Source organism: Psittacula echo, assembly GCF_963264785.1.
Source record: "Psittacula echo genome assembly, chromosome: 1".
Taxonomy (NCBI): Eukaryota; Metazoa; Chordata; class Aves; order Psittaciformes; family Psittacidae; genus Psittacula; species Psittacula echo.
Window position 1 is genome coordinate 26,260,859 of NC_137735.1, and position 25,158 is coordinate 26,286,016.

Here is a 25,158-nt window from a genome sequence, read left to right on the forward strand (position 1 = left end):
GTTGATCATATTCTGTGTAACTCTCACTTTTCCTCTCTCACTTTATTTTCTTTGCCAGCGAGTATTCTTCAGTCTTTCGGATACTGATATAACCTCTAGATCCCGAGACCTCTTCTCTCTCTTCTTGTACCTTTCCATCTGAGAATCAAGTCCCTCTATTTTGCAGTGTGCTAGACTGATTGACCAAGAAACCAGTGAGACTGCAGAGAAACCATATGAGATTTATAGTTTATAGCAGCTAATGTTTATCCTCAGATTTTGATCAAAGTCAGTGAATAACTGTCTTTGATCAAAATCTGATGTGTGCATTCAAATTGACGTTAATATGTGTGTGTGGAAACATCCACGGATTCTTGCCATTCTGTAAATATATGGCATGCAGCCCTCTTTTGCTTGAGCATATGCTATGCACATGTAAGTCAAGAGTGTGAATCAGGTCAAACGTACCTATAGGTATGACTAGGAGTTATTTCAGCTTTAGTCAGGTAAGCTTCTGTAGCTGTCCTGTGTGATTGGTAAATCAGGCTTAATCTGACCCTGAGGTTTTTTGTTTGACCTTTGCTAAAGATGAGTTTTTCAGTGGTAGAAAAGAAGGGTTGATGGAAAAAAAAGTTTACTCTCTGTGTGGATATTATGGCTACTATCTTCAGTGACTGATTTTAAAATACAAATACAGGTAGAAGTGGCCTCATTTTTTGATGCTCACGTGCTAAGTGTAATTTTTTGGTGATGTCTTTCATGATTTATAATTTTTTTTTAATGGATGAAAGTGAAAAGAAGAGGGAATTTTTTTCTCCCTTCACACTAGGGAGAGGAAGTGACTCGGAAACGGACCTGCCACACAGAAAGATGCCAGATGTGAAAAAAGATGATATGTTGGCACGGAGGACCTCACACGGTGAACCTAAGTCAGCTGTGCCTTTTAACCAGTACCTCCCGAACAAGAGTAATCAGACTTTCTACGTACCTGCTCCACTTCGGAAAAAGAAAGCTGAACGGGAAGAGTATCGAAAGAGCTGGAGCACGGCAACTTCCCCACTAGGAGACAGACCTTTCAGGTAAGACTGGCCTGTTCAACTTCTCTCTTCATCAGTGATCATGCTTTACCACTTGCCTAATTTTCATTCTTTTCATAAGCCATATGAAACTGTGGTAAATCTCTTGCTGAGATGGTACTGAGAAATTGTTTGTAGCAATTGGCGAAGGTGGTAGAAAAGCAGTAAGTGGAAAGTCATTGTCTTGATGTCATTATTTACCATACAATACAATGTATAGCTTGTGTTTGACAAAGATGTTGGTTAATGTAAGTACCGTGGATGTTGACTCAAACCCACAGCTGGACAAATATGTTCTGGATGATCTGTCTCAGTTCTCAAGACAGTTACTCATTGACAAACAGTACTTGTAAGTAACATGTTATGTATTCAATCAAAATAGGTAACATTTTTACTCTGTTTTTTTTTTTTAATCAGTTTATTTTTATGTTGTATTCTGTACACCAGTACAGTTTATATTGATGTAACAATGTGTTTGTGCATGCTGGCTGGTTTTGTCAACTGATAGTTCACTTTCTGAGTTGGCCTAAGAAGCAACTTCTATTAAAGAGCATAATTCTCTTCCCATATCATTTATCAGAATATCACTTGGCGTCTTGATATCAACAAAATGTGCTTATAATAAATAAGTGTATGTGTTTCAGGCACAGCATACATTAAACTACCTTATATAATTCAATAGCAAACCCCACCCTGAAACCATAGAAGAAGAACAGAATGAAACATCAGGACTGTGTGAAAAGGAGAAAGTGGGCTCCATGGCTCCTGAGGCAAGCTCCCTTAAAAGTCAAGTAGGTTTGAATCAAAATGAACGAAATTCCATAGACCAGTCTCCTTCATGTAGAGCAAAAGAAATATCAGCACCCAAGGGGAAAGATGCAGAAGAGATGAAAAAGTTAAGAAGGCTCGAGCAAGCTGGCATTACGGTCATGTCAGCAGCCCAGCGCTATGGCAGGTTAGCCCAGCGGTGTGGGAAATTGTGCACGCTGCACATTTTTAGGATTGGCTGAAGTGTGCATTTCCTCGATCTGCTGTGATTTCACTTCTCCTAACAAAAGCCCGGTCTGCTAAGCACTCACAATTACTAGTAAAAGTCTTGGTCTGAAAAGGCTTGTGATGTGGCAGCTGTGGATTGCAGAGTTGTATGATGCTAACTGCATTTGTGCTGAGAAATTGTATCGTCTTACAAGCATAATGTAAACAGACTCCAAGAAAACTACTACACAGACAACTTGTCACCTTCCGCCTAATGCTTTCTTGTATTTAATAAAAAAATGCATATAAATGTACATTAAAAATGTCTTGTTTAGGTGAAGTTTTGAAACTTACTTCACTTGCTGCCAATGGGATTGTTTCATTTACTGAACTGCACTTTTTAGGTGGTTAAGAATTTTAGCTGTGTTAATAAATGATGAATTTCTTTTTAATGGCAGGAACTATAAAAATAAAGTACTTGTTAACACATGTACCAGTTAAAGCATAGAGGCATAGTTCAGCAATCATAAGTTGACTGACTTTGGCATGGAGTATCAGTAGTTATTCGCTTATTACCTGTGTTATTTATTTTTGGATGTTGTTCAATTTTGTTATTTCCCATTCTTTAACTCAAAAGCTGAATGATGGCTAGGCTCACTGCCTGTGCCTTTCCATCATCTGATATCAAATCCTCACGACAAATCTCATTTTTCTTGTGCGGATGGCCCGCAAAGCAGAGTTTTAACCAACATGTCAGAAGACTAGGCTCTTATAAATTATCAAAATGTTTTGGCTAAAGGGTAAGTGTTAAATCTCCTCTTGGCCAAAACATTTTAGTTTGGATTGTAGAGTGAATTTCTGGACAGTGAGTGTTTAGAAGATAGATATGGATCTATAGTCTGGACTTTGAAATACAGTAGTAAGAAGTACAGCTCTTATGTGATAGAGCTTGTTTATGGACACAGTGAAGCTTGTCTGTAGCCATATGCAGGTGTGTCGTATGCAGGTAAAACAGTCACAGTATATTTGATGTTATATATCTTCTTCTCAGGTTTGCTTCACTGCTGTCAAGCTGTTATGAACCAGTGCTTGTGCATGGTTGTGGGGCCTTAGCAATACTTTAGCAAAGCCAGATACTAATAAAGAGCTACTATCTGTCATAAATTAGCCCTTCAAACTCAATCAGGAATCCATAAACTGGTAGAATATTAGCATACTCCTGTTCTGAACCCAAGGTACTAGCCTTGGTGATAACGTACATTAGGTAGTAATGCAGTAATAGCTTGTGTTGTACAGTGCACAGCAAATAGTGCTGTTTGCATTTGCATTTGGAAGATGCCCACCACATTGAGAGTCCCCTTTTCAACCCTGTGCTTGATCTAGTGACTTGATCGCCATGAAAGAAGCACATGCAGTCAGGTGTGTGGTTCTTTGGCAGGAAGTTGGGTCTTCTCCTTACTTGTGCAGTCTGTTGTCCTGAGAGGCCAGAAGGAGAAGGGAGGCAAAATAACAAGCTATTTTCCTTCCCGGCTCTCAGTGGAAGCATCTTGTGGAATCTGGCAGCTGGAGGAAGGAAGAGATGCTGTTTGTCTGCCCCAGCTCTGAGGGTCAAAGAAGCTTTGTAGCCTAAGCTTCCCCATAGTGAAGTAGGAGCCTGCCCCTGGGGATTGCTGGAAAACACAGCAGAAAAGGCACTGGGGTTAGAGGTCTGTTAGGAAAATTATTTGTATGTGTAAGTGGAAGAATGGTGGGTGAAGAGAAGGGAAGAATTTAGTAGTGACACTTTAGGATGCAAGGGAGCCATTTAATCATCTTTCTTAATGTCTCATTGTCATTCCTTGTTCTTTGAACCTCTCCATTTTCTCTCTCTCCTTGACATCAAGTTCAAATTTCCATGCACTAATGACACTGAGCAAATCTGATTCCATCTGGTTTCTGTATTCTGATTATTTTTTTCTTTCACCTCTCTTATTCCTTCACCTCTCTATGATAGAAGCCTCTTTTTTTACCTGAGATTGTCAGTTTAATTCCAGTTCCTCTGAGTTGTTTACAGGCTGTTTCCTCTCAACATATTGACCTCTGGAGGACACCTACTGTGACTTTGAGTTCTACAAGGCATCTAATTGTTCCTAAAGCTGAAACTCAGTAGGGGACCTTTCTGGGTCCGGCACAGGAAGGATTTGAACTTGTATGCAAATGTATTTTTTGCTTAGAATCTAAGTACTTATCTCCATTGATGCAGCATGTTGCAGGAAAAGGCTTGATTAAACTAGATGCTATACAAATGCATGCCAAAAAGCATTCCCCCTTCCCAAAGGAGCATATTGTCTCTTTACAGCATGTTTTATTGATGTGTGATCTTCCTTGCTTGCTTATTGTCTGCATCTGTCTCTTATTTACACTGTTGTATCTGAAAGGTAAGGATCAGATACATGGAGATTCCCTAAAAAGAGGATAATCAGGTGTGTTGTAATAGATGTTGGAGAGGAGGATGTAAGAGAGAAATGTGAGCAAACTTTTTTGGCATGTTTGTTGCAGAAGGCACATGGATTCTTGACAGTGCATAAGGATGCAAAACCCTTTTATTGTTTTAAAATGCTATATAGGGATCCACAGGCCTGTATGAGACCCTGCTAAACAGAGTGCAAATGCCCACAGTCTGACACCTGCTGTACCAGCATAGACCTGGGTGCTGTTTCTGCAGGGGCTGGAGCTGGGTGTGCAAGAGCCACTTGCAAATCTGCTGGGAATTCTGGTCCATTGCAAGCTTCAGATCCACAGTCTTTGCTATCTGTATGGTAAATTTGCCTTAAAAAGCATTTTTGAGAACATCACAAACTGATTCAGGAGACCCCAAAACGTCACAGCTAACCTCTGATTCCATTAAAAACAAAATGTAAATGAATGGAAAACATACTTAACCTAGAAACTGATAGCTGAAGTCTAGTTACATACTAAAAGCTCAAAGTTTTTCAGTATTTTTATTGCAGTGAACTCATAGTTGTTCTTTTGGGTGTTATAACTCACTATTTCTTTGTTGCCAAAACCACCCTTCTTAGAAATGCTACATTTGATGCTCTCAAGCTTCAGTAGCATTGGCAGACATGAGGTTGAAAAATACAACTGAATAATCACTTGGTTATAGCTCTTAAAAACTAAGCACATAAACAAACCTAACCAGCTCAGTAAATAGTCATTGATTTTCATTTAAGAAGTAAATATAAACAAAATTTAATGGAGTATTGTGTTATTTTATACGTGCCCTTTATGTCCAGGCTTCTGAAAATTATTTCCAAATTATTATATTTAAGAAAATGGTGATGGTACCTGTAGTAAAGTCTGATTGAAATAAAAATAAGTTAATCATATATATACTTTGGCTTATTTGGGAGAAAAATTATGTTAATTGTATGTACCCTGGCTTATCTGGGAGAAGAAGTCCCAGCATATATGACTTTTAGATAACTATTTTCCTTTGTGCCTAAAGTATTAGGCACAGTGTATCTGCTTTAGATCAGTATATTTTCTTTAAGGTTTTCATATTCTTGCAGTGGGGTGGAGGGGGGAAGGGAAGATGTCTTAGGACACCATGAAGGAAAATCAGACTCTTTCCCTGGTGGTATTCTTGTATTTACTGTAGTGCAGGCTTAAAAAGCAAATTGGCATTGGGTAAATTACGCTTGTGTATTTAAAACCTGTGGTTTAGAATTGAGTGACGTAATATACCTATTCAGCAGTGAAGTTTGAACCTGAAGATGACCTTGTAGAGCTGTTGTCATTAGTGTATACAAAAGTCAACATGCTTAATAAACTTATTACCATATTCCTTTATGGAAGAAAGAGTGATGGAAGACTGTTGTAGTGTTGTTCTAAGTGGAAGCTAAGGAATTGGACCACCCTAGCTGATGGAGAATGTATGCGAAGTGTTCAGCAGCTCAAAGCCATCTGTTCCAGCTGTTTCTGAAGCTGTTGTGAATAGAGATGCTGATGAGGGAGAGGGACAGCAGCTCCCTTTGGAACACCATGGGCTAGTGTTGTCTGTTACCTTAAATGAAATCTCAGTCCTTCAGAGATACCTAAGAAAGAAGTTGCCTTTGGCTAGTTTGAGAGCAAGCTCTCCACATTGCTAACTGGAGTTCCTGTGCATTGCAACATAGCAAGGTGAAGGCAGATTCATATTGCTGCTCTGTCCTCTGGGCCTGAGCCAGGCTGACCTGTTGAGGATGGTTTATGTCTTCCCCATAACTATCTCCAGCAACTTTGTTCAACAGTACTTTGAAAGGGCAGCTGAGGCCACAAAATAAGTGGTGTGTAGAGCGGGCTTGCAGGGCTTTAAAATGTTTTAAAAACCAGCTAATTATAACACTACCATTTCTTTTTTTTTGATATTAGATAAACTCGATGCAACCCCTGAACTGTTTAGATTTTCTTTCTTACTGTCAGTCTGCTTAATCTTTTGTGATACTCTCTTTTTCCCTTAGTATAGCAAGATGTGCTATATGAAAGGAAATGCAAGATATTTGCAGCCTACAAAAGTACTGCATGGAGAAGTGTACTGCTTAATATCCAACTTCCTAAATTATCAATAAATAGAATTTTCACTTTTAAACGTAAGAGTCACCTAGGTCTTGCCATCTGTTGTTTCAGTTTGCTTAAGAGTATTGACTGTTACAAGTTAAAATAAGCTTAATCTTTCTGGGCACCAGCTGTCAAGGGTCTTTATTGTAATCTTCATTAACATCAAGGCTGTGTTGGTATCAGTCACATTTCTGACCAAAGCAGATGGCAGTGTGTTCTAGCATGCCAGTATCATCGGGTACTGATGCTGTCACTGTAGCTACTGTATGTCAGCATTGGCATAGATGGTTTATTCTGGGGGGAAGGGAAGGTTAGTTAGGGAAAGAATCAAGAGTGGATGTGTGTGAGAAGAAAAGCAGTTAAGAATATTAGGGCAAGCAGCCTCAGTGATTACTCAGGTCTTTTAAAAAAAACAGAGCCATTAAGAAGAAAAAGTGCCAAATCTCTGCTCTTTTAGGATTCAGCAATGTTGTCCAGGGACCAGGTATCTGCATCAAATCTCTGCCTTTGTTTGAAGTGTTAAAGAAGTTTAATACTGCCATTTACAGTACTACATTCACTGCATCTAGTATGTTAAACTAGTTCTTACTGGTTCTTCTGGCTGTAGCTTAAATGCTGATTTTTTGTGTGAAGTCCTTCCTTTTTATTACTTGTATATGATAAGTTTTATATATAGCAAGGCTTTGCCCAATCTAACAGCAGCCTTGAGCATATATGATAACTGTGCTTGTTTTATGACCTGGAGATGCGTGCTGCCACTGCCTTCTCCTCCCCTGATGCATCAAGAGCTTTATTTAATTCTGCTCTGTGTTAGTAAAAAGCCAACACGTGAAGACAACGGAAATATCCCAGACATCATCCTTCGCAAGGATAACCCCTTCATGATATGTTACCAAGGGAAGGATTCTGGTTCAGAAGATGAAGCATCCAGCAGAATTCCTGATTTAGAAAAGGATGACTTTGCCATCCGGAGAGCCAAAATGAATCAACCCAAACACATAGTTCCATTTGACTCCTTTTTAATTGGATCTTACACAAGTAAAGATAAAGGTAAACTGGAAGATGCTAAAAAGCCATTGCAGGTGGAAAAGCAGGAACATGCAAGGTGTGCACTCATAGTCTTTTTCTTTCTATTATAATGCTCAATTTCATATGGCTTATTGCTGTGTAGGACAAAAGCTGTTTTGGCTACAAAAAAGAAAAAAACTAGAGGGTAAAATAAATGCAGAGGCTTTATCATAAAGTGAAACAAACAAATAAAAAATATGTAGATTACTAACTGTATATTTTTTGTTAGAGTACAGAACCAGGAACATAAATTGTCTGTGAGTGTAAATAACATTAACACTAGACAATTCTGTTATCTAAGCTCATGAGACAGTTCATGAGCCTGAGTACCAGAGAATAAACTTCAAGTTATATTCCTGCATCTCATCTCTTTTGCTGAGCATTTTCAATGCGTATGTTTGCATGCATTGTTTAATGCCCTTCTAATACTCTGCATAAAACATAGATTTAGATAAGGCTTTAGTTAAGGCACTGAGTATATATGCCTGCTCTACTGCACCAAATTGCACATAGTCGCACATAGTCCTAATGTTTCTTACACAGCATTGTTCTTGGCAGTGGAGCATGGGTTACAAGGTTTCAGCCTAGAAAATCTCTTCTTTCTTTTGCTCAGTGATACCGACCTTTAAGAAGTCACTGAACACAAGTATCTACTAGACACAGTTCTTCAGGAAACAAGTGTATTTGTTCTATTTGTGCAAAGAGAAGTGATCCTAGATAAAAACACTATCTACACATTACAGTGGACCTTGACTGTAATAACTGATACATTCAGAAAGCTTCTCTTAATATTTAGTAGTTCTTTTCAGTAATGCAATATGTGTCTTCAGTTGCTGGAATTTGATTACATTACCATTTTCTAATGACTAGTTTGGCACAGCATCTGAAGAGCACATAACCAAATTTTAATATTCTAATGCTAATGACATGACTCTAAGATCAAAGAACTTCTGTAGTATGTTTGCGAGCAAAACTTGAATCACTTTGCTAATAATACGAAAATGAGGTATTTTAACTATTTAAGTGAAAGCTTATTGCAGAAATGCTTACTACAGTAATAACGTTAAGATTTTTTCTTGCTAGGAATAGAAGTCAGATTAAGAAGTGGTCTCAACAGTGCATGAGCAGGGTAGCATAGATGAGAGAGTTCAACTTCAAATGTTTATTTCCTAAAAATAATGTAAAACTGATCTTACAAATTCAGTTTTATCTTCTTGTGCTCTGAATCTCTTATATTGACACTGATGTATCATTGCTTCTTTGAAATATCTTTCTTGCTGAACTGGAATGTGCATTAAATTAGAAGAAGACGTGTGCACATGGCATCGGTAAGGCAAATAGTGACAAGCAAAGAAAACCCACTTCCGCAAACTGAGAAGACTGAGTCAGAGGAGGAACAGGAGGTGAAAGAGCCTGATACTGAAAGACATGATTTGGCTAAACAGAAATGTCAAAGCACCCTTCCTCAGCTACAAGAAGATGCGATTTTTGTGAATGCCTCTATAACAAAAGCAGATCTGAAGACCTGGAAAAGATTGAAACTGTCAGGCGAGCCCAGGTATGGTTTCTGCCTATGGTCAGGTTTGGCACCCTGGGAAGCATGTTTAATTTGTCACAATTCAACGTGTGTGCTTGTGGTTTTAAACTTGAAGAATGCCTTGATGACAGCCAGTCCTTACCTATTTCAGTTTTCAGGAGTCGTCCAAAATCTGTATAGGGATGCTATCTATCACGAGATGAATATGTATCTATCATTTAGAGCACCATACTAGTTTCACAGTTACTTCCCTGGTGGACACTCTGAATTTCAGTCGTATTAGAAAGAGCCCTCTTGCCTTGTGGCTCAACCCACTTTGAAGCTGCTCAAAGTTGAACAGCACAAAGATCCAAGTGGCACCGCTAACTCAGTAGCACAATGCTGCTGATAACCAAGCTGTCTTCAGGACTTGCGACATTATACCTTAGGGGTGTTACCTGAAGATCAGCATCTCTTTGCATTAATGTGACTATACTGCTTTTGAGACTTGAGTTAATGTGTCTGCATGGCATTGTACTCCAGTGCTGAGTAAATACACCAGCACTGTTTGTCACTGCAGCAGGGGTTTCAGGGGCCTTGTTGTATATTGTAGATGTGCTCTTATTGTAAACCAAACCTCTGTGAAAGGAGCCAGTATAAAGCCCTTTTTCTTAGCTGTTTTCCTATGGAGATGGGCTATAATGTATACAGGTGATTTGTGACTCCAGTAGGAAAGGTTATCAACTCCTAGCCTTCCTGTTTAGGCACATGCCATTTTCCAATTAAAGGTGGCCATCTGTTCAGACATTCTCCTAAAAATGTGATTACTGTATGTAATTTTAGCTCTAATACAAACTATCAAAACTCAGTCATTGTCTTGTCTCAAAGATCTTAGAAGTCTCTCCTTTACTTTTGAGGTGTTTCATTAAAATCAAGACTCAGCCCCCTTGGTTTAGGATGAGTGACTTGCCCTTGCTAATGCTCTCATGCTGCTGGAACTCTGCTATGACAGGGTGGGAGTACTGGTGTTGTGCAGCTCCACATGGGGCATGGCCTGGGTCTGTGTGAACAAATGAGGAAACTATGGCTGTGTTATGAAGAACCGAGTCTGGAATGGGCTGTGTTCTATGTTATTTCCCTTAAGGAAGAGCTTTCATGGATGTGCTCCCAGAGTTCTCCCAGCAGGTCTGCAGTAATTTTATCAGATTTTTATTTGCCATTTGGGCCTCAGTATGCCACAGCTGTTTGTATCTGTCCTTGAATTTGAAAAATAAAACCCCTTCAGAACCTTAGGAGCATTGAATTTGCATTATTTGGGGTCTCATGTTAGGGGGATTCTTTTATTCCTCATTCTGACTAGTGAAGAAGATGTCAAACGTCCCAGTGATACTGTGCCACCAGCTGAAATCCCTGTGAAAGCAGCAGACCATGATGATTTTGCTGTCCGCAAAGCCAGAGCAAATAAAAAGGCTGGTAGTCCCAAGCAGAAGTTTGTGCATTTTGGGCCAGTGACTGAGATTGATCAACAGAAATGGGACAAACTCGTTATTGGCAGAGTTTCATCCAAGAACAGAACAGAAGAGGAAAGCAAGAAATATGGTGCGGAGAGTCACTCTGGTGTTGAAAGCTCTCCTTCAAACACTGTTGGCAGTCTCGGGTTTGTTGAACACAGCGATGAAATATCTAAGCCGCAGAATGAGCTCAGGTATTTGGTGTGGCTTATGAAGCGCTGCTGAGCTGGAAATGAGACCTGTTCTTGCCAGATGCTGATCTGCATGGGGGTGGACTGCAGCACCAACCTAAGAGCTGTTTATGTGCACGGCCTTGTTCAGAAGTCATCTGGCGCCTTCACAGTATCTTAACATGTTTAGGGTTATGCAAAACAACGCTGTGCAAAGGTCTTCTGAAAGCTTGCCTCAAAATTTCTGATGGGCGGTGAAATCCACGGTGTCTGAGTCTGAGCTGTTGTTCAAGCTTTTTCTGCTTCTTGAACTCCAGCGGCTTTGCTCTGCCTGCTTCCAGCACGTTAGGAATTTGTCGTTCAGCTTGCTGGCCTTACTGATGTTCAGAAAATACCTTCTTAAAACCTAATGGATTTTCTTTCTTTTTGAAGATGTAATGCTGAAACCAGGGTGTATTAGTGCTCTGTGTTTCTGGCATTTATATGGTGAAGAATTACAACGCTGGGAAGTTAACATATTAACAGAGCTTACATTTCTTTAGCTTTTCTTTAATCGCTTAGTCTGTGGCTGTAGCAAGATTTTTTTAATGAATGCTTTTAGCAAGCAGTTCATTCAGTTAAGTTTGTGTGTTTATGAAACATTTGCAAACTGAGGTGAAGGATTCCTCTTCTTACCTTTCATTTGCTCTGAGAATGTTTTTTCTATCTCACGCCTCTTCTCAATCTCATCACTAGTGAGGTAGCCAAATCAGTTACAGATGACTCTTGCAGGAGAATGCCATCGCCTGTCCCAACTTCTGACACCACCTCTGAGAAACAAACCCCATGCTGTTTGAGCAAACAGCAAGAAAGCACCGAGGAAGAATGTGGCAAGCATTTAGCAGACGTTGAGAGAGATGATATGTCGGTTAGAAGGATGGGAACTTTTCAGAGGCGTATCACTAGTCAAGTTCCCATACATTGTCCACCCCTGCCAGTAGCTCCTCATCTGCTGCAGCAGCAGCAAGGGGAGGCAGTAGCTCATGAGGAGGATTCGAAGACTCCACAGGAAGCAGAAAGGTCAGAGAACAGAAGCTGATCCCTCTGAGCTTCATGCCTGGCTTTTTTGTGGTATTAGCTTGGATCAGTCAGCAATGTTGTTCCATTATTCACATGGATGTGTTTTACTCATTCATCATGGCATGTGTTCTGTTTTATGAAATTACTTACGAGAATGTATCCTATGAACATAAACCACTCTGTTTTCTCTCATGTTTAAGTACTTCAGTTGTTAATTGCTGTTCAGCATGAAAACAGTCTTTCATCTTTTAGGGGGATTTCTTTTGCAATCCATAGTGCTTTGTCCAGACTTTTGTGCCAGCTTTGAAGTGAATAATCCCTCACATACATTATTACGCAATCCCCAACTTCTAACAAACCACCTACATAAGTATGGCGTTTGACTAATTTCCTCACTCCCTGCACTGTAGCTAAAGGTACCTAGTTGTCCATCACTCTGCAACTGTGTTTTGAGTAACAGTACTCCACGTTGCCTGAGCAGCTGCCTTTATGCTGCACCGGTGAGCACTATCATGGAACAGTATCACTTGTCTCTCTGAGCAGTCCTGTCACACGAGAAGAGGGCAAAGAACAGCTAGAAATCCTTCAGCTACAGAGCGGTGGAACAGAAGACAAATTGAAATTTCCAGACCCACAAAGAGATGACATGCTGGCTAGAAGAACTGGAGCTTTTCTAAAACAGCCTGGGCCCAGTGTTAAGCAGTTTCTTCCCATGCCATTTTCAAAGCAGGAGAATAAGCAGGGCGCAGCTAGAGAACTTGAGAAGAAGACTATGAGGTAAGAAAGTTGTGCTTCTCTCTTTCCCTTGTGGCTGTTTGTCAGGATCTCTTGGTCTAGAAGAGTTGTTGTTGGCCTAGCAGCAGTTTTTACTATGCTTGCCTAGATTCTGTGCCTGCTCTTTCTGCCCAGAAAAAGGCAGTGCACAGTTTGTGGCCCTTTTGGTAGAGCCATGTAAAGACTCAGAACAGAGCTGTACTAGATGCAAAATTCTAACAGCATGTGGATGTGGATATAGGTAGCAAGATTATACTATGCTTGCAGAGGTTTCTGGTTAAATGTGAGCTAATAATTACAAATGTTTCTAGCTAGAAATAGAAGTGCTGGATACGGTAGGTTAGATACTTGTCTGTGGCTTAGCTGGTGCCAGTGGCTTCCAAACAGGAAATCCTGAGATCCCTCCTGATAATGCTCAGTGTCTAGAAAGACACGTTTTTTCAGATGTGTGGGGCTATGTGGGGAAGTTGGCAGTTTAAGCCTTTCAAGAGCAGTTGCTGGCTGGTTGAGCCACATGCAAACAGGAGTGGAAAGGTTCTTATTCATTAACCTCTTCAAAGCACATGAGGAGACGGTCATCCATGTGCTTGTCCATGCACAGGTGAAACACTAGTGTACAGCTCAGCCAGAAGGAAAACTGTCATCTACCATAGAATTGAACAGTGGTTTGGTGTTAAGAAGACCTTAAGTTTAATAGCTTAGTTAAAATATGTGCTTAATGCTTTAACCTTTGGTGGTGTCCAGGACAGTTTATGTTTCTGACTTAGAGGAATAGAAGTACAAGCATTTGACTCTCTACTAAAATTACAGTTTTTGTACCTGCCTCACACAGCTTGTCACCTATCAGCTGTATGGGTTTGTGGGTATGTTTGGTTTTTGCTTGTTTTTTTTTTGTTAACTTACAGTTATGCTTTTCATTATGTATATGTGATTTTTCCAATGTTGCTTAATACATCTCTTTGCACTGCTGCCTTTGGCTCACTTAGGCCTGAAAAATGTTCACAAGTCTGCAGTAATAGCTCTGGAAAACCTATCACACAACCACCACAAGAAGAGCAGCAGGGGCAGGAAAAAAACAATCTCCCTCCTGCAGGACAAGATGAGACTATTTGTACTGCCCAAGTGGGTGAAGGTAGCCTAAATGAAGTCCACCTTGGTCAAACGTCTAAGCTTCAGGAGGTTCCTGAGGAAAACAAAACGGAAACATTGTCATCCAAGGATGAGCACCTGCAAATGTGAGCTCTCTATGGTGTGAATCACGCAGCTTGTACGCCCCTGCGTGCACACTTCAGAATTCAGATTGTGCATTGCCTGGTGTGTTTTCAGTCCAAACTAAAATACTGTATGTCAGTAATACACTTTCTGGAAACAAACAGAATAGTTGTGTAATGCATATTCTTTTGAAATATTGAAATGAAATCTAATTGAAAGGAAATATTTGATTACAGTATGAGTTGCAAAAACGGTTTATGAATAGCAGAAGTTCAGCTGGACTCTGATCAGTTAGAGATGTGTATCTTGCTTCTCTGTGACTAGAAAATGTTGCAGTGTTAACTTTTGTGCTTGATGTTCTTTTATGATAAATCTCAGATACAAATATGTGGTTTGCATGGCTCTAAACAAGACTGTCACTTAAGTGAATGACACTGATTTGGACATTACCAGTACCTTTGCGCAGCTACACACACATCCCCAAAGGAACCCCAGGAACAACAAAAAAAAGAAATCTTGTGGCTTGTTTTCTGCCTATAATATTTGTGTCTTCCATGCTGATTCTGAGCACTGCTGTGAAATGTAACTGCAAAGTTTTGTCTCCGTTCATTGCATGTGTGGCACTTAATGCAAATGTTAATATATTATCTATTTTCAATAACTTATTTTCTACACCCATTTTAGGTATACTTCAACAGATTTTTATAATGGGGCATTAATATGGGGTCAGGGAGAGATGGGTGGTGTTCTCACGTAGTTTGACCTCCAAATGATTAGGTAAGTCTTGTTTGCTGAATACACAGTTCCTGATCAGTATGATTTTTTTTAGCCAGCTTTACTAGTACAGGTTGGATGGTCAAGTGACAGTTATCCAAATTGTATGGATCTAGTTGCAATTACTGCTTAATGTATTTATCAACACTCTAATTTTATATTTGGTCTTGTAGATTCGGCCCCAGAACTGCTGTGTCTGATGACGCAGAGTAAGTTGTCTTGTGTCCACAAGATTCTATTTTAAACAACTTACACTGCATGCTTTCCCGTCTTCCTACTAATTTAAAATGCAGTTGATGCCTCATTATTATTTTGCAGTGTTCCAGCAAATAAATTTTTCAGAAAAGCACTGAAAAATTGAATGCAATATGGCTTACATTGCAGCTAAAATAATTCTTATATTAAAAAAAAAACCATAGAAAATGAGCATAACACTAATGTCTGGCTGTTGCTTGAAGTATTGTTTCCTCTTTTTTTCCTTTGTTCTTCTGAATTTCCTCTGCCTCTAATCAGCTACAGGTAAAGAGAGTTGGGTTGAATCTGAGCTGGGTGTTGAGTTAAAAAATGAAGCATAACCTATACATGAAGAAAAAAGAAATCCCAAAGTAAAATAAAATCCATTGTGATCTTCAGAATAATTGTCAGCAAAATTCCTCTTCAGCTGTTCCTTTATTGTCTTTTAAAAACTTTCTTTTGAATCCCTTCCAGGTTGAGCTTAATTTAATGATGTACAAACTTCATTTTTTCTTAAGCTCTTCACCTTGATGCTTTACTTTTTTACAGAAGGACTATGGCATTTACTGCACTCCAGCATTTTAGTTGTGTGTGTACATGTGCAAACTGTAGTTCAGAATAGTATGCAGTGTCATTTAGAAAGCTCTGTGAAATGCCTACAAACTGCAGGCATTTAGAAGCAAAGAAATTGTTGGGAACTACTCACATAATAATGTCCTTAATATCCTCCTGTTCACAGAAACAGACCCTTCACTGACTCCCAGATTAAATCACAAAATAGAAACAAGTATATACAGAGACTGTCTATGTAATTTGTCACCCTTTCCTCTAATGATAAAGGCTAGAATCATGGACTGAATATTCTTTACAAGATCTGTAATACTGAGCAAAGCCTATGTCCTCTGACCAGAGTTAATGTGATCGTTTTCAAGCATCAGAAATCCTTTCAGTCAAATGAAGAGATGAAATTAAAAGAGCATAACAACACAGAAATGTTACACTTCAGAAGGGGGACTGTCCTGCCATTTCAGAAAGCCTACCTATCTGATTGATTTGTTCATTTGTTTTTCCACATTTTTGCATGTCTGTATTAAATGCAAACATGAGAGAAGGTGCATGGAGATGCCTTCAAAGAGGCATTGCAATGGGTTTGGTGGTATAATGTGGGAGTAGCAAAGATGAGTAAATCATATTGTTTATTCGACACTGATTCTGATTTTGTTTCAAAAGACAAAACAAAAAGTGTTCAAGCCTCATTATCGTCCTTTCCAGATGTGCCATTTTACAGAGCAACTATTTTCCTAAACAGTCTTTTTAAGTTCTTATAAATGTAAGATTGTGTTTTTCCTCCTGAAGATGAACTACTTGAGAAGAATCTAATAAAATTTGGCCCTGAAGTAGGAAAAATAAATTGAACTGACATTTTAAATGGTTCCAAACTGTTTGTTAAGTCTCCTTTGAAAACTTTGTATCTTGAATTCAGTCTTAGACTAGGTGTGGTTTATTCCAGCAGCAAAACTAGAAACCCCTATATTAGACTGACAAAGTTCCCATCACTGGTTAGGGAGTGCTGGATATTGTCATCAGCCCTGGTCTGTCTCAAGGTCCAGAAGAGGCAATACTTAGTGTGTTGCTGCTTATTAGCCCTATTCCAATCTCCTGAAAAGGTGGGGCTGCATTCTGGTGACAGCTACAGTAGAAGGTGCACATGGGGTAGTGTATAGTTTGATTCCTGACGTAGGCTGAAGCCTTTTCCAGAATACCTTTTTTGTTGTATTGTTAATAGCCATAAAATTGTTGGTTTTGCTGTCTCTGTGCACCCTGAGAGACCTGAGTGAATGCAAGGAATAAATACTAGCCTTTCATTAGGACATTGGGGTACTCTTGGTACAAAGTATTTTTATTTTCCCATCCCAAATGGCAGAGGGTGAGTAGTCATGCACTCTGCTAGAACCAGCTACCATCACTTCAAGCCTGTTTTCTTCTACTAGATGTGAATGAAAAACTCTCTGGCATGGCATCCCTGCCCATGGCAGGAGTGTTGGAACTAGATAATCATTAAGGTCTCTTCCAACCCAAACTGTTCTGTGATTCTGTGAGGGAAGGGTACAAGTAAGGAGCTACACAATCGTTTTGATCCAGTAGGCACAAGCTGTCAAATACTTAACACTAAAGGCTTTTCTTAGTGTGAGTTTTAAAGGCTCTTAAACTGGAATCAACCCTTTAAGGGTGACTTTGTTACAAGTTGTGCATCTCCCAACTGATCAGCTTGCAAAATATAACTGATATTTAAATGTTCGTTAGTAGGTGATATGCCTTTAGTATTAAAGACAACAAAACTTGCAATCTCTTTAGGTTCTAGTATTTAGAAGTGCTGCAATCCAATCCTGAGCAATGCAACTCTTAAACTACCCACAGAGAAAGCCAGATTAATGTACACCCTCAGCACTCTATTTGAGCGGTGAAGCATGGTGGTATGCTAACCTTACTGTTAAAGGCAATAGGATGTGTATTCTGTCCTTCATTTCTGAGTGAATACCTACGAATAGGACGGGATCTGTGCATGTCCTTTTCCATCCACTGTCCATACCTTTCTGTTTTCACTTGAGTGGTTCATTCCATCTTTGCCTGAATACAGATATTGGCTAAATATGCACAGCTTTCTATGTCTCTTCACTTTGATTACTGTGGACATAGTCGCCTACAATTTTATCTTCATTGGGTGCTTCTTCTGCTAGTTGGCTCATTGGCTCACCTAAAGCTACAGATGATCATTTGAAGACTTTTGTGAAATCACTTCATGTGGAACTGCATGGCTTTTTTATTTGCTTTTTGCTTTTAGTGGCACAACTGAGGTCATGTTTTACTAATAATAGGTAGTGGGGGGGAGTAGTAGTTAAGTTATCTTTGTGTGAAGTTCTTTATATAATATGAATGGATGTATAATATTAAACCATGACCTTTTTTTCCTTTAGCTCTTCAAAGGTCAGGGACAGAAATAGAATATGTAGAAGGAAACTGTTTTGTTTCGAACATCAGCTTTTCATTATTAGTTTAGCTGTATTAAGAATTTGGTGCTGATAGCATTGAGTTTCTTTGAGGCAGAGAGGGGAGAGGAGGAAGTACCATGCTGTTTGTGCTGCATGTACTTCTCTGGGCAGGCTCTCCCTGGTTTTGTAGCAACACCATTTAGCCAGCCATGCTGCCTGTAATGTGCTTCTCAAGCCTCTCTTGTTTTACACTGAAATTTTTTACAGTGAAACTTCTGTCTGCAGTGTTAATTGGAAGGGTCTCAAAAGCTCACTGGGAAAAAGATCTTCAGAAAGTTAAATGTTCTGAACTCTGCTCTGAATAGAATTACTAATTGATGGAGGTGTAATGTTAGTAATGCTTCTTAGTGAGGGGCAAAGTTGCAGTCAACTAACAAAACCAAGAGAAAGTTGAGGAGTATAATGCCTGAAGTACTATGTGGGAGCCATAGAGATGCTAACTGGTTATTCTAGGGGACTGCCACTTTTGGGAGCTTCATAATGGTGCAGGTGTCTGATTCTGCTGTAGCACCCTCATGTGGCTTTAGCTCTAACACGCCAAAGGAATATAAGCCTCTAAGTAATGCTGCGCTTCTTATTTCCCCCTTGTTTAGGAGCATGAGCATGTTTGACATGAGATGTGAAGACGAAGCTGTGACTCAGCCTCATAGCAAAGCTCGCCATGAGAAACTGCAGAACATAAACAACCAGCTGAAAGAGGACGAGACCAGATGGCAAGATGTGAGTACATCACATCATCTGCAATGCTGGCATTGAGGCCAGCTAGCTGGACAGAAAAGTACAACCTGCTAAATCTACAGTTATTCTCTAGTGTAAAAATAATCAGGGACAATGTCCCTCTTCCCCAGTGGGTTGTTGCTAAATGCATAAAAGTCCATAATTTGATGAAAATTACAGAATACAGGGTCTCTGGTGCCTCTGGTTGTGCATGAGGTATTTTGCTTTACAAATCAAAAAAGAAATTAAACTGTGGTGAGGTAAAAACGGAAGCAGAACAGCTTCTCACTGCTGATTTCTCTTAACTTTTAGACTATAACTTTTTCTAGCTTCTCTAACAACTGACTTCTCTAACTTTCTCACTAGTAAATGCCCAAAATTACAACATACAAGACTAAGCAAAACAGTGGACTTGGCTTTAATAAATTTGCATAAATACAGAAAATGCTAACGTTTTCCTTTAAGTTAGCTACCCCCTGCTTGGGTTACAAGACCTTTCTAAACCCTCTTAACTCAATGTATTTTTTTAAGCTGTCCTGGTATTTGGCATTATCTTTAACAAATTAGCAAGGACAGAAAAGCATGATTTGCAGGTAAATTAGTGTCAGGAGTTTCAGTATCAGTCCTGTTCATTTCTAAAGACTTATTGTAAATGAGAAATTTAGGGCATAGTTTTTTAATTAAAAAAAAAAAAAACCAACCCGAAGAAAACAAAACACCAACAAACAAAAATTAAAACCCAAACCCACATCTTTTTAAGGAGCTAGTACATTTCCCATTATAAGGACAGCCACTGTGAAACATCTCAGGTTTCTGGTAGAAAATTCAAAGAAAAGAAAAAAAAAAAAAACCAGTGTATACAACTGAAAAATAACTTTTCGTAGTACAACAATGAAGGACTTAAGCTGAGAGGTCTATCTGTGTGGGAAGCCGTAATTTCCCAGCAGAGATAAGAATGAACCCAGAGGCATTCAAGAGGTTTGAGAGCTCTTTGCTGTTGAACTAAAAATCTCTGAGCTAAAGCGTGTAAGTTTTCCAGGCATTCAGCACCTTCTACACTGAACTAAAAGTTCTGAAGAGGTGCTAAAAATGACCTTACTGGAATATCCTTGACATTCAGAGGGCTTTATGGAGACTACGCCGCATTCATGGTCTGATATTTTTTATATGCGCATGCTGTAAATTTGCCAACAATTAACAGTTTCGTGGCTTTTTTTTTTTGTATTGTTATTCTAAAGTGTCAGAGCTGGAAAAGATAAACATGCCTGGTTTTTAGTTACAAAAAGAGGAGGTGGGCTTAAGTTATGAAAATTACTAATGAAAAACTAATTTCTAAACAATAGGCAATAGTGGGAGTAGCTGAATAAAGAAATGCTCTGGTACTTCAATGAGAATAATTAGTAACTGAGGAAAATGAAAGGCCTACATTTCAAGAAGGGGATTATAGACTGATATATGTAGGTCATGTGAAGAAATACTTTAATGAGCATTCCCTTGAGTGTAATGTCAATAATTTGTGGGTTTAAGATAAATTAAAAGTGACAAGGTTTGTTCCGGGTTTTAATAAAACAAGTTATGCTTGCAGTACCTTCTGCTGTTTACCAATAAAAATGCAATTAAAGTATTTGGAAAACCATGTCATTAATGAAATAGCTTTTGAATGGAGTACGTGTACAGAGTCTCTGGTTTTTATTAAAACCAGAATTTGTTAGAGTACATGAAATGTAATCTGTATACTAATCTCCTGATGTTATAAAGTTAATGACAAATCTGGCCTTGCAGTTTCCTGGAATGTTATTTTTCTTTGAAAAAGTTCTGCAGAGGTTAATTTTTACATGTAAAATTTTGCTCCTTTACTAGTTGGCTACAAAGAAATGGCACACCTTAGGAGACTACTGTAATACTTATACTGTGGAAAAGATCTTGTCTCTGTACCCTCCAGGACTTGTGAATTCATAACCCAAGCAGGACACAAGACATAGGTGCCTGTAACAGGTATCTCCTGTGACTCTCAGGTTTTTAGTGTCAGGCTGCTTTTGCAAGAGAGGTAAAGAACCAGAATCAGTGGATATTCTGGACAATTTTGTGCAGGCATATTCCAAAAAGAGTAAGATCATTACTTCAAAAAGGGCATATCTGTATAACTGGATACAAACCATAGGCTTTATGCTCTGTCATGTCTCACCACCAGGTATGAGCCACTTTAGTCTTAAAACCATAGAATCGTTTAGGTTGAAAAAGACCTTTAAGGTCATCCTGTCCAACCATTAAGGTAGCACTGCCAAGTTCATCACTAAATCACTTCCTAAGTGCCATGTCTAGATGTCTTTTAAATACCTCCAGGGTATGTCGCTCAGATCTGGATATGAAATATTGGAGGGTGCCCATGAGAAAGAATTAAAGTTTGGATGCTCCACTGGTTCAACCATGCTTGCATGTATTTAGCTGATAGAATGGACAAAGTATGGGACTGTCATCTCTCCAAGGCAAGCTATCAGTGTTGCTGTAGTTCATGGTGAAATGATGTCCCTTCCTCCAATGAACTTCTGCCTCCCATATATCTGATTATTAAAATTCTTCCCCAAATGTAATTTTTCTACTTCATCTTCCTGGAAAATCAGGTTTTGTCCCACGTTTAGGCCCAGGCATCCTGACTGGCTGGTTTAGGCCAAATCTGGTGTCATTACCTAGCGTGCTTCTGCAAAGCCAAAAAGAAAATATACCAGTGGAGCCACAAAATCCTTATTGGATCCTGCTGTTAGAAGAAAAATCAGTCAGGCAACATCTTCATTTTAGGGTATAATCTCCTTTTCTCTTCAAAATAAACATTGCTGCCTGCAGGTGATGGTAGCCTGGCCCACAGTGAGGAACAAGCATTGCAAAGCAGCTCACCAGGTTCATTGGTTTCTGTGGCCAGTTTTTAGCTATTTGCAGCTCTGCGTTCAAGTGTCTTCCTTCTCTCATAGGACCTGGCTCGGTGGAAAAGTCGTCGAAGGAGTGCTTCACAGGATTTAATAAAAAAAGAAGCTGAAAGAAAGAAAATGGAAAGGTTATTGTCTGGAGATGGAGCAAATGAGCGCAGAAAAAGCATCAAAACATACCGAGAAATTGTGGAAGAGAAGTACGTTCTTTTACTGGAGTGCAGTGGCATGTCTGGAAATGCTTTGTGCTCCGTGGGTGATAGATAACTGTGGGCAGCCATACCTGCAGGCCTGGGGTGAGGGAGAGGGAACGATGATGGAGCAGAGGAAATAAGAATGATTTTTAGTGTTAACTTTAATGCAACGGTCTCTCTTGTGTTGTTGCCCTTGCAGGGAGAGAAGAGAGCGGGAGCTTCATGAGGCATACAAGAATGCAAAGTCACAGGAGGAGGCTGAGAGCATCCTGCAGCAGTACATCGAAAGATTCACTATCAGTGAAGCTGTCCTTGAGCGTTTGCAGATGCCAAAAATTCTGGAAAGAAGCCATTCAGTGGAGCCAAATTCCCCACTGAAAGACCAAAATCCTCTGAGATATTTAAGGCAACAGTCGCTGCCTGCTCCAAAATTTACTGCCACCATTGAAGCAACCATTGTTCCCACCACTGAACTAGAGCCCAGCAGTTTGATGGGCAGCACATCGCCCAGCAAAAGCATTGTTTCCAAGGCTGTGCCTATGCTGACACCCAAGCCTTACTCACAACCCAAAAATACACAAGAAGTGTTAAAGAACTTTAAGGTAGGATACATTGCTCTCCCCAGAGTCAATCAGAAGGCAAGGAGATGTTGACTAAATCATGTGAATGTATAAATGTTCAGTGCAGTTAATTAGAAAATGTTTGCAGCTTTCTGATATCGTAAAACCCAGCTTCAAGCTTTGTGCTTCCCAGTCTAGTGGTCTCTTCTTAGTTACCAACCTTCTTAGAAACTTTTTCTTTTCAGACTTGAATATTTCTGCTGGTCATTTTTCCTCAGGCTGAATTTGTTTGGGGAAAGACAAGGAAAGGGAGTCCTCTAAGAAAAAGCAAGGTGTTTTCTGAGAAAGAGGTTAGGAAAGAGTATGCTTTTATGGGGATTTTTTTCCTGTTTTTAAACAAAAGGTAAGGGGCAGAGCATGTGCAGGCCCTGACTTTTGGAGCAAGACCTGAGCTGGCTTTTGTGTCAGATGCCTGATTTTTGATGTACCCAAACAAGTCTATCCCATTCGGCTAAATCATAAGCCTTTGAGACACTGCAGTGTGCATGTATGCAGTATGAAGAGCCCCTGCTCCTTCAGAGTCAAGCTTGCCCAATGGTACTTTCTGTCCTAAGCATGCTTCTTATCAGCGATGAATGGAGAAAGCTGCTTCACTGGCATAAAGAGAGGATATAAACTGTCCATGCAGGAAACGGTACTGGGGCAGCATGTAACTGGGGATTGCTGGTGCGAGATGGGGAGTGACCACATTGGGTTGCAAGAACTGCACAAAGATAATGGGAATAAAAGAAGTAAGAGAGCTTGGACAAAAGCAGAGCTGCCTGAAATAAAGAGCCAGCTATGAGATTTGTGAGCGAAGTGGATAGAAGAGACTGAAACTGGATATGAAACCTGAGGCAAATATCTTTGTACTGTGTGCAGAATTGGAGTAAAATACTGAACCAATGCTAGAGAAAGCAAAGAACTGGAATATGTTAGAAAGAACAAGCCAGGATAAGTCAAGTTTGAAAAATATCTGCTGCTCACAATGCCTGTACCAATACTGGAGCTTCCCCAAGTCTCACTGTAGCCTTGCAAGCAGTGCAAAGCCTACTGGCATGGTCACCACCAGCCATTAGAGCTGGGGTCCCCTTGTGTCTGCCATTGCTATCTGATACTTTGCTAGTGGCATGCAAGGGCCCCTGTAGCCCTGCTGATGTCTCAGTGGCATCACTACCATGTATATTCAAGTTGTTTACTTATTAAAAAATAAGTAAACTTAGTGAAGAAGCATGTTGAGATGTCCAATTTCCTGAAGTCTGTCCCAGCTCTTATGCACCCACGTTTCCTAGTTGAAATGTGAAACCGGTAATTCTGATTTCTTGTATACCTCTGTTAGTATCCTCATAGAGTTTACCTTTTAAACATCAGTGAATCATGGATCTTTGGGTTTTGAGTGGTTTTTTTTGATCCATGCCACTTTTTCCTCAGAGGACCAAGATCTATGTGTGTATCATCTTCATTTAATGTATATGTAGTCAAGACTGTGTGGAGAAACTAACCCACGGATGCTTCTACCCCCCACCAACCACCACTAAAAGTCTGCCTTGATCTTGTTTGCTCAATGTGGAATAATGTGATTTGTCTCAGTAGGAATCATTCCCTAGCACATGTAGCTGTAGTGTTGTTTCCCCTTGAAACACCAGTATGTTGATGATTCTCGGATCTGGTGACAATGTGCTGACTTGCTCCAGATCAGAAGGAAAGGAGTATGTTTGTTTAACTGTGCAGCCAGGGCATCTGTCCTGATCATTCAAACATTTGGTTTTCCTCTGTAATATAAATAGAGAAATGTCTTAGTCTAAACAGAGACACTAAAATTGATGGTGCAGCCTTACAGGGTTTTCCTGGCTTTTTTATTTCTGAGATCTTTCATGACCTGCCTCTCTAGTAGATAATCCAGCACACAGTCACTGAGCTCAGTGTCTGCTCACACTTGTGTTTGGAAATTAAACCCTAAGAGTGGTGCTGTGTTGAGTGGATGATGGCAGTGAGGAAAGGGAGGGAACATTTTTGTCTGAGAAGCAGTCAAAAGGGGTGAAATCACTCTCCTCTGCCTGGGAGCTGATTGCACAAGGTGCTAACTGCCATCACCTCCCTGCACATCTGTCAGAACTGAGGATGTCCACTACCTCCAAGATGGCTTCTTAGTTAATCATGCTCAGATAGAGAGCAGACCTCTGGATGTACTTATACAAGAAGTCAGTGGGAGAACGTTGCCCTCAGCTTAGCACTTACGGCATATACTAAGTTGGGAGTGCCTCATTTGAGGTATTCAAGCTATTTAGTCAAGAAGTAAAGTACTGAAGATAAGTAAATGGTAAAATAAGGAGTGCAACAGGGAGGGTGAGATGGAAAGAACTTTGTTTTCTTAAACAGTGTTTTAGTTCAATAAAGCAGTTTTGACACTTGTTGCATCAGTAGTCAGTAACAGTGAAGTAAGTGAAAAGTTTCCATGGAATGGCTTACCTCTGAGCTTATTTATACATGTGTTTTTTGTTTAGGCAGTGCCTGTGGAGAAACCTGAAATGACTGATCACCATATGTATCCCACATAGCTTTTTAAGAAATCATTGGCCTGTGCCATTATTCTCCCAAAGTCCAGTGATTAGCAGCGATGAGTCTGTCCATATTTACTCCCTCACCTTTGGGTTGTCTCCTGTGATGATTATTTTGCAAGGAAGGGTCTCTACACAGAGCAAAGCCTTCCTTCAAATATATTGAAAACTCACCCCTGTAAACATGTGTGCT

The 25,158-nt window shown here is 39.8% G+C and overlaps 1 protein-coding gene across 1 annotated transcript in view; it reads left to right on the forward strand.

Annotated features, from left to right (window-relative positions):
• Window positions 1–25,158, forward strand: part of LIMCH1 (LIM and calponin homology domains 1) — a gene marked incomplete at both ends in the record, with an annotated part of 176,857 nt that overhangs the window by 117,956 nt on the left and 33,743 nt on the right. The window contains 12 exons of the mRNA XM_080625851.1: window positions 809–1,058; window positions 1,738–2,010; window positions 7,423–7,713; window positions 8,980–9,234; window positions 10,553–10,897; window positions 11,609–11,932; window positions 12,476–12,709; window positions 13,693–13,941; window positions 14,866–14,901; window positions 18,570–18,696; window positions 21,660–21,814; window positions 22,008–22,410. Of these exons, the coding sequence (XP_080481977.1) occupies window positions 809–1,058; window positions 1,738–2,010; window positions 7,423–7,713; window positions 8,980–9,234; window positions 10,553–10,897; window positions 11,609–11,932; window positions 12,476–12,709; window positions 13,693–13,941; window positions 14,866–14,901; window positions 18,570–18,696; window positions 21,660–21,814; window positions 22,008–22,410 (2,942 nt within the window). The remainder of the gene's footprint in view (window positions 1–808; window positions 1,059–1,737; window positions 2,011–7,422; window positions 7,714–8,979; window positions 9,235–10,552; window positions 10,898–11,608; window positions 11,933–12,475; window positions 12,710–13,692; window positions 13,942–14,865; window positions 14,902–18,569; window positions 18,697–21,659; window positions 21,815–22,007; window positions 22,411–25,158) is intronic.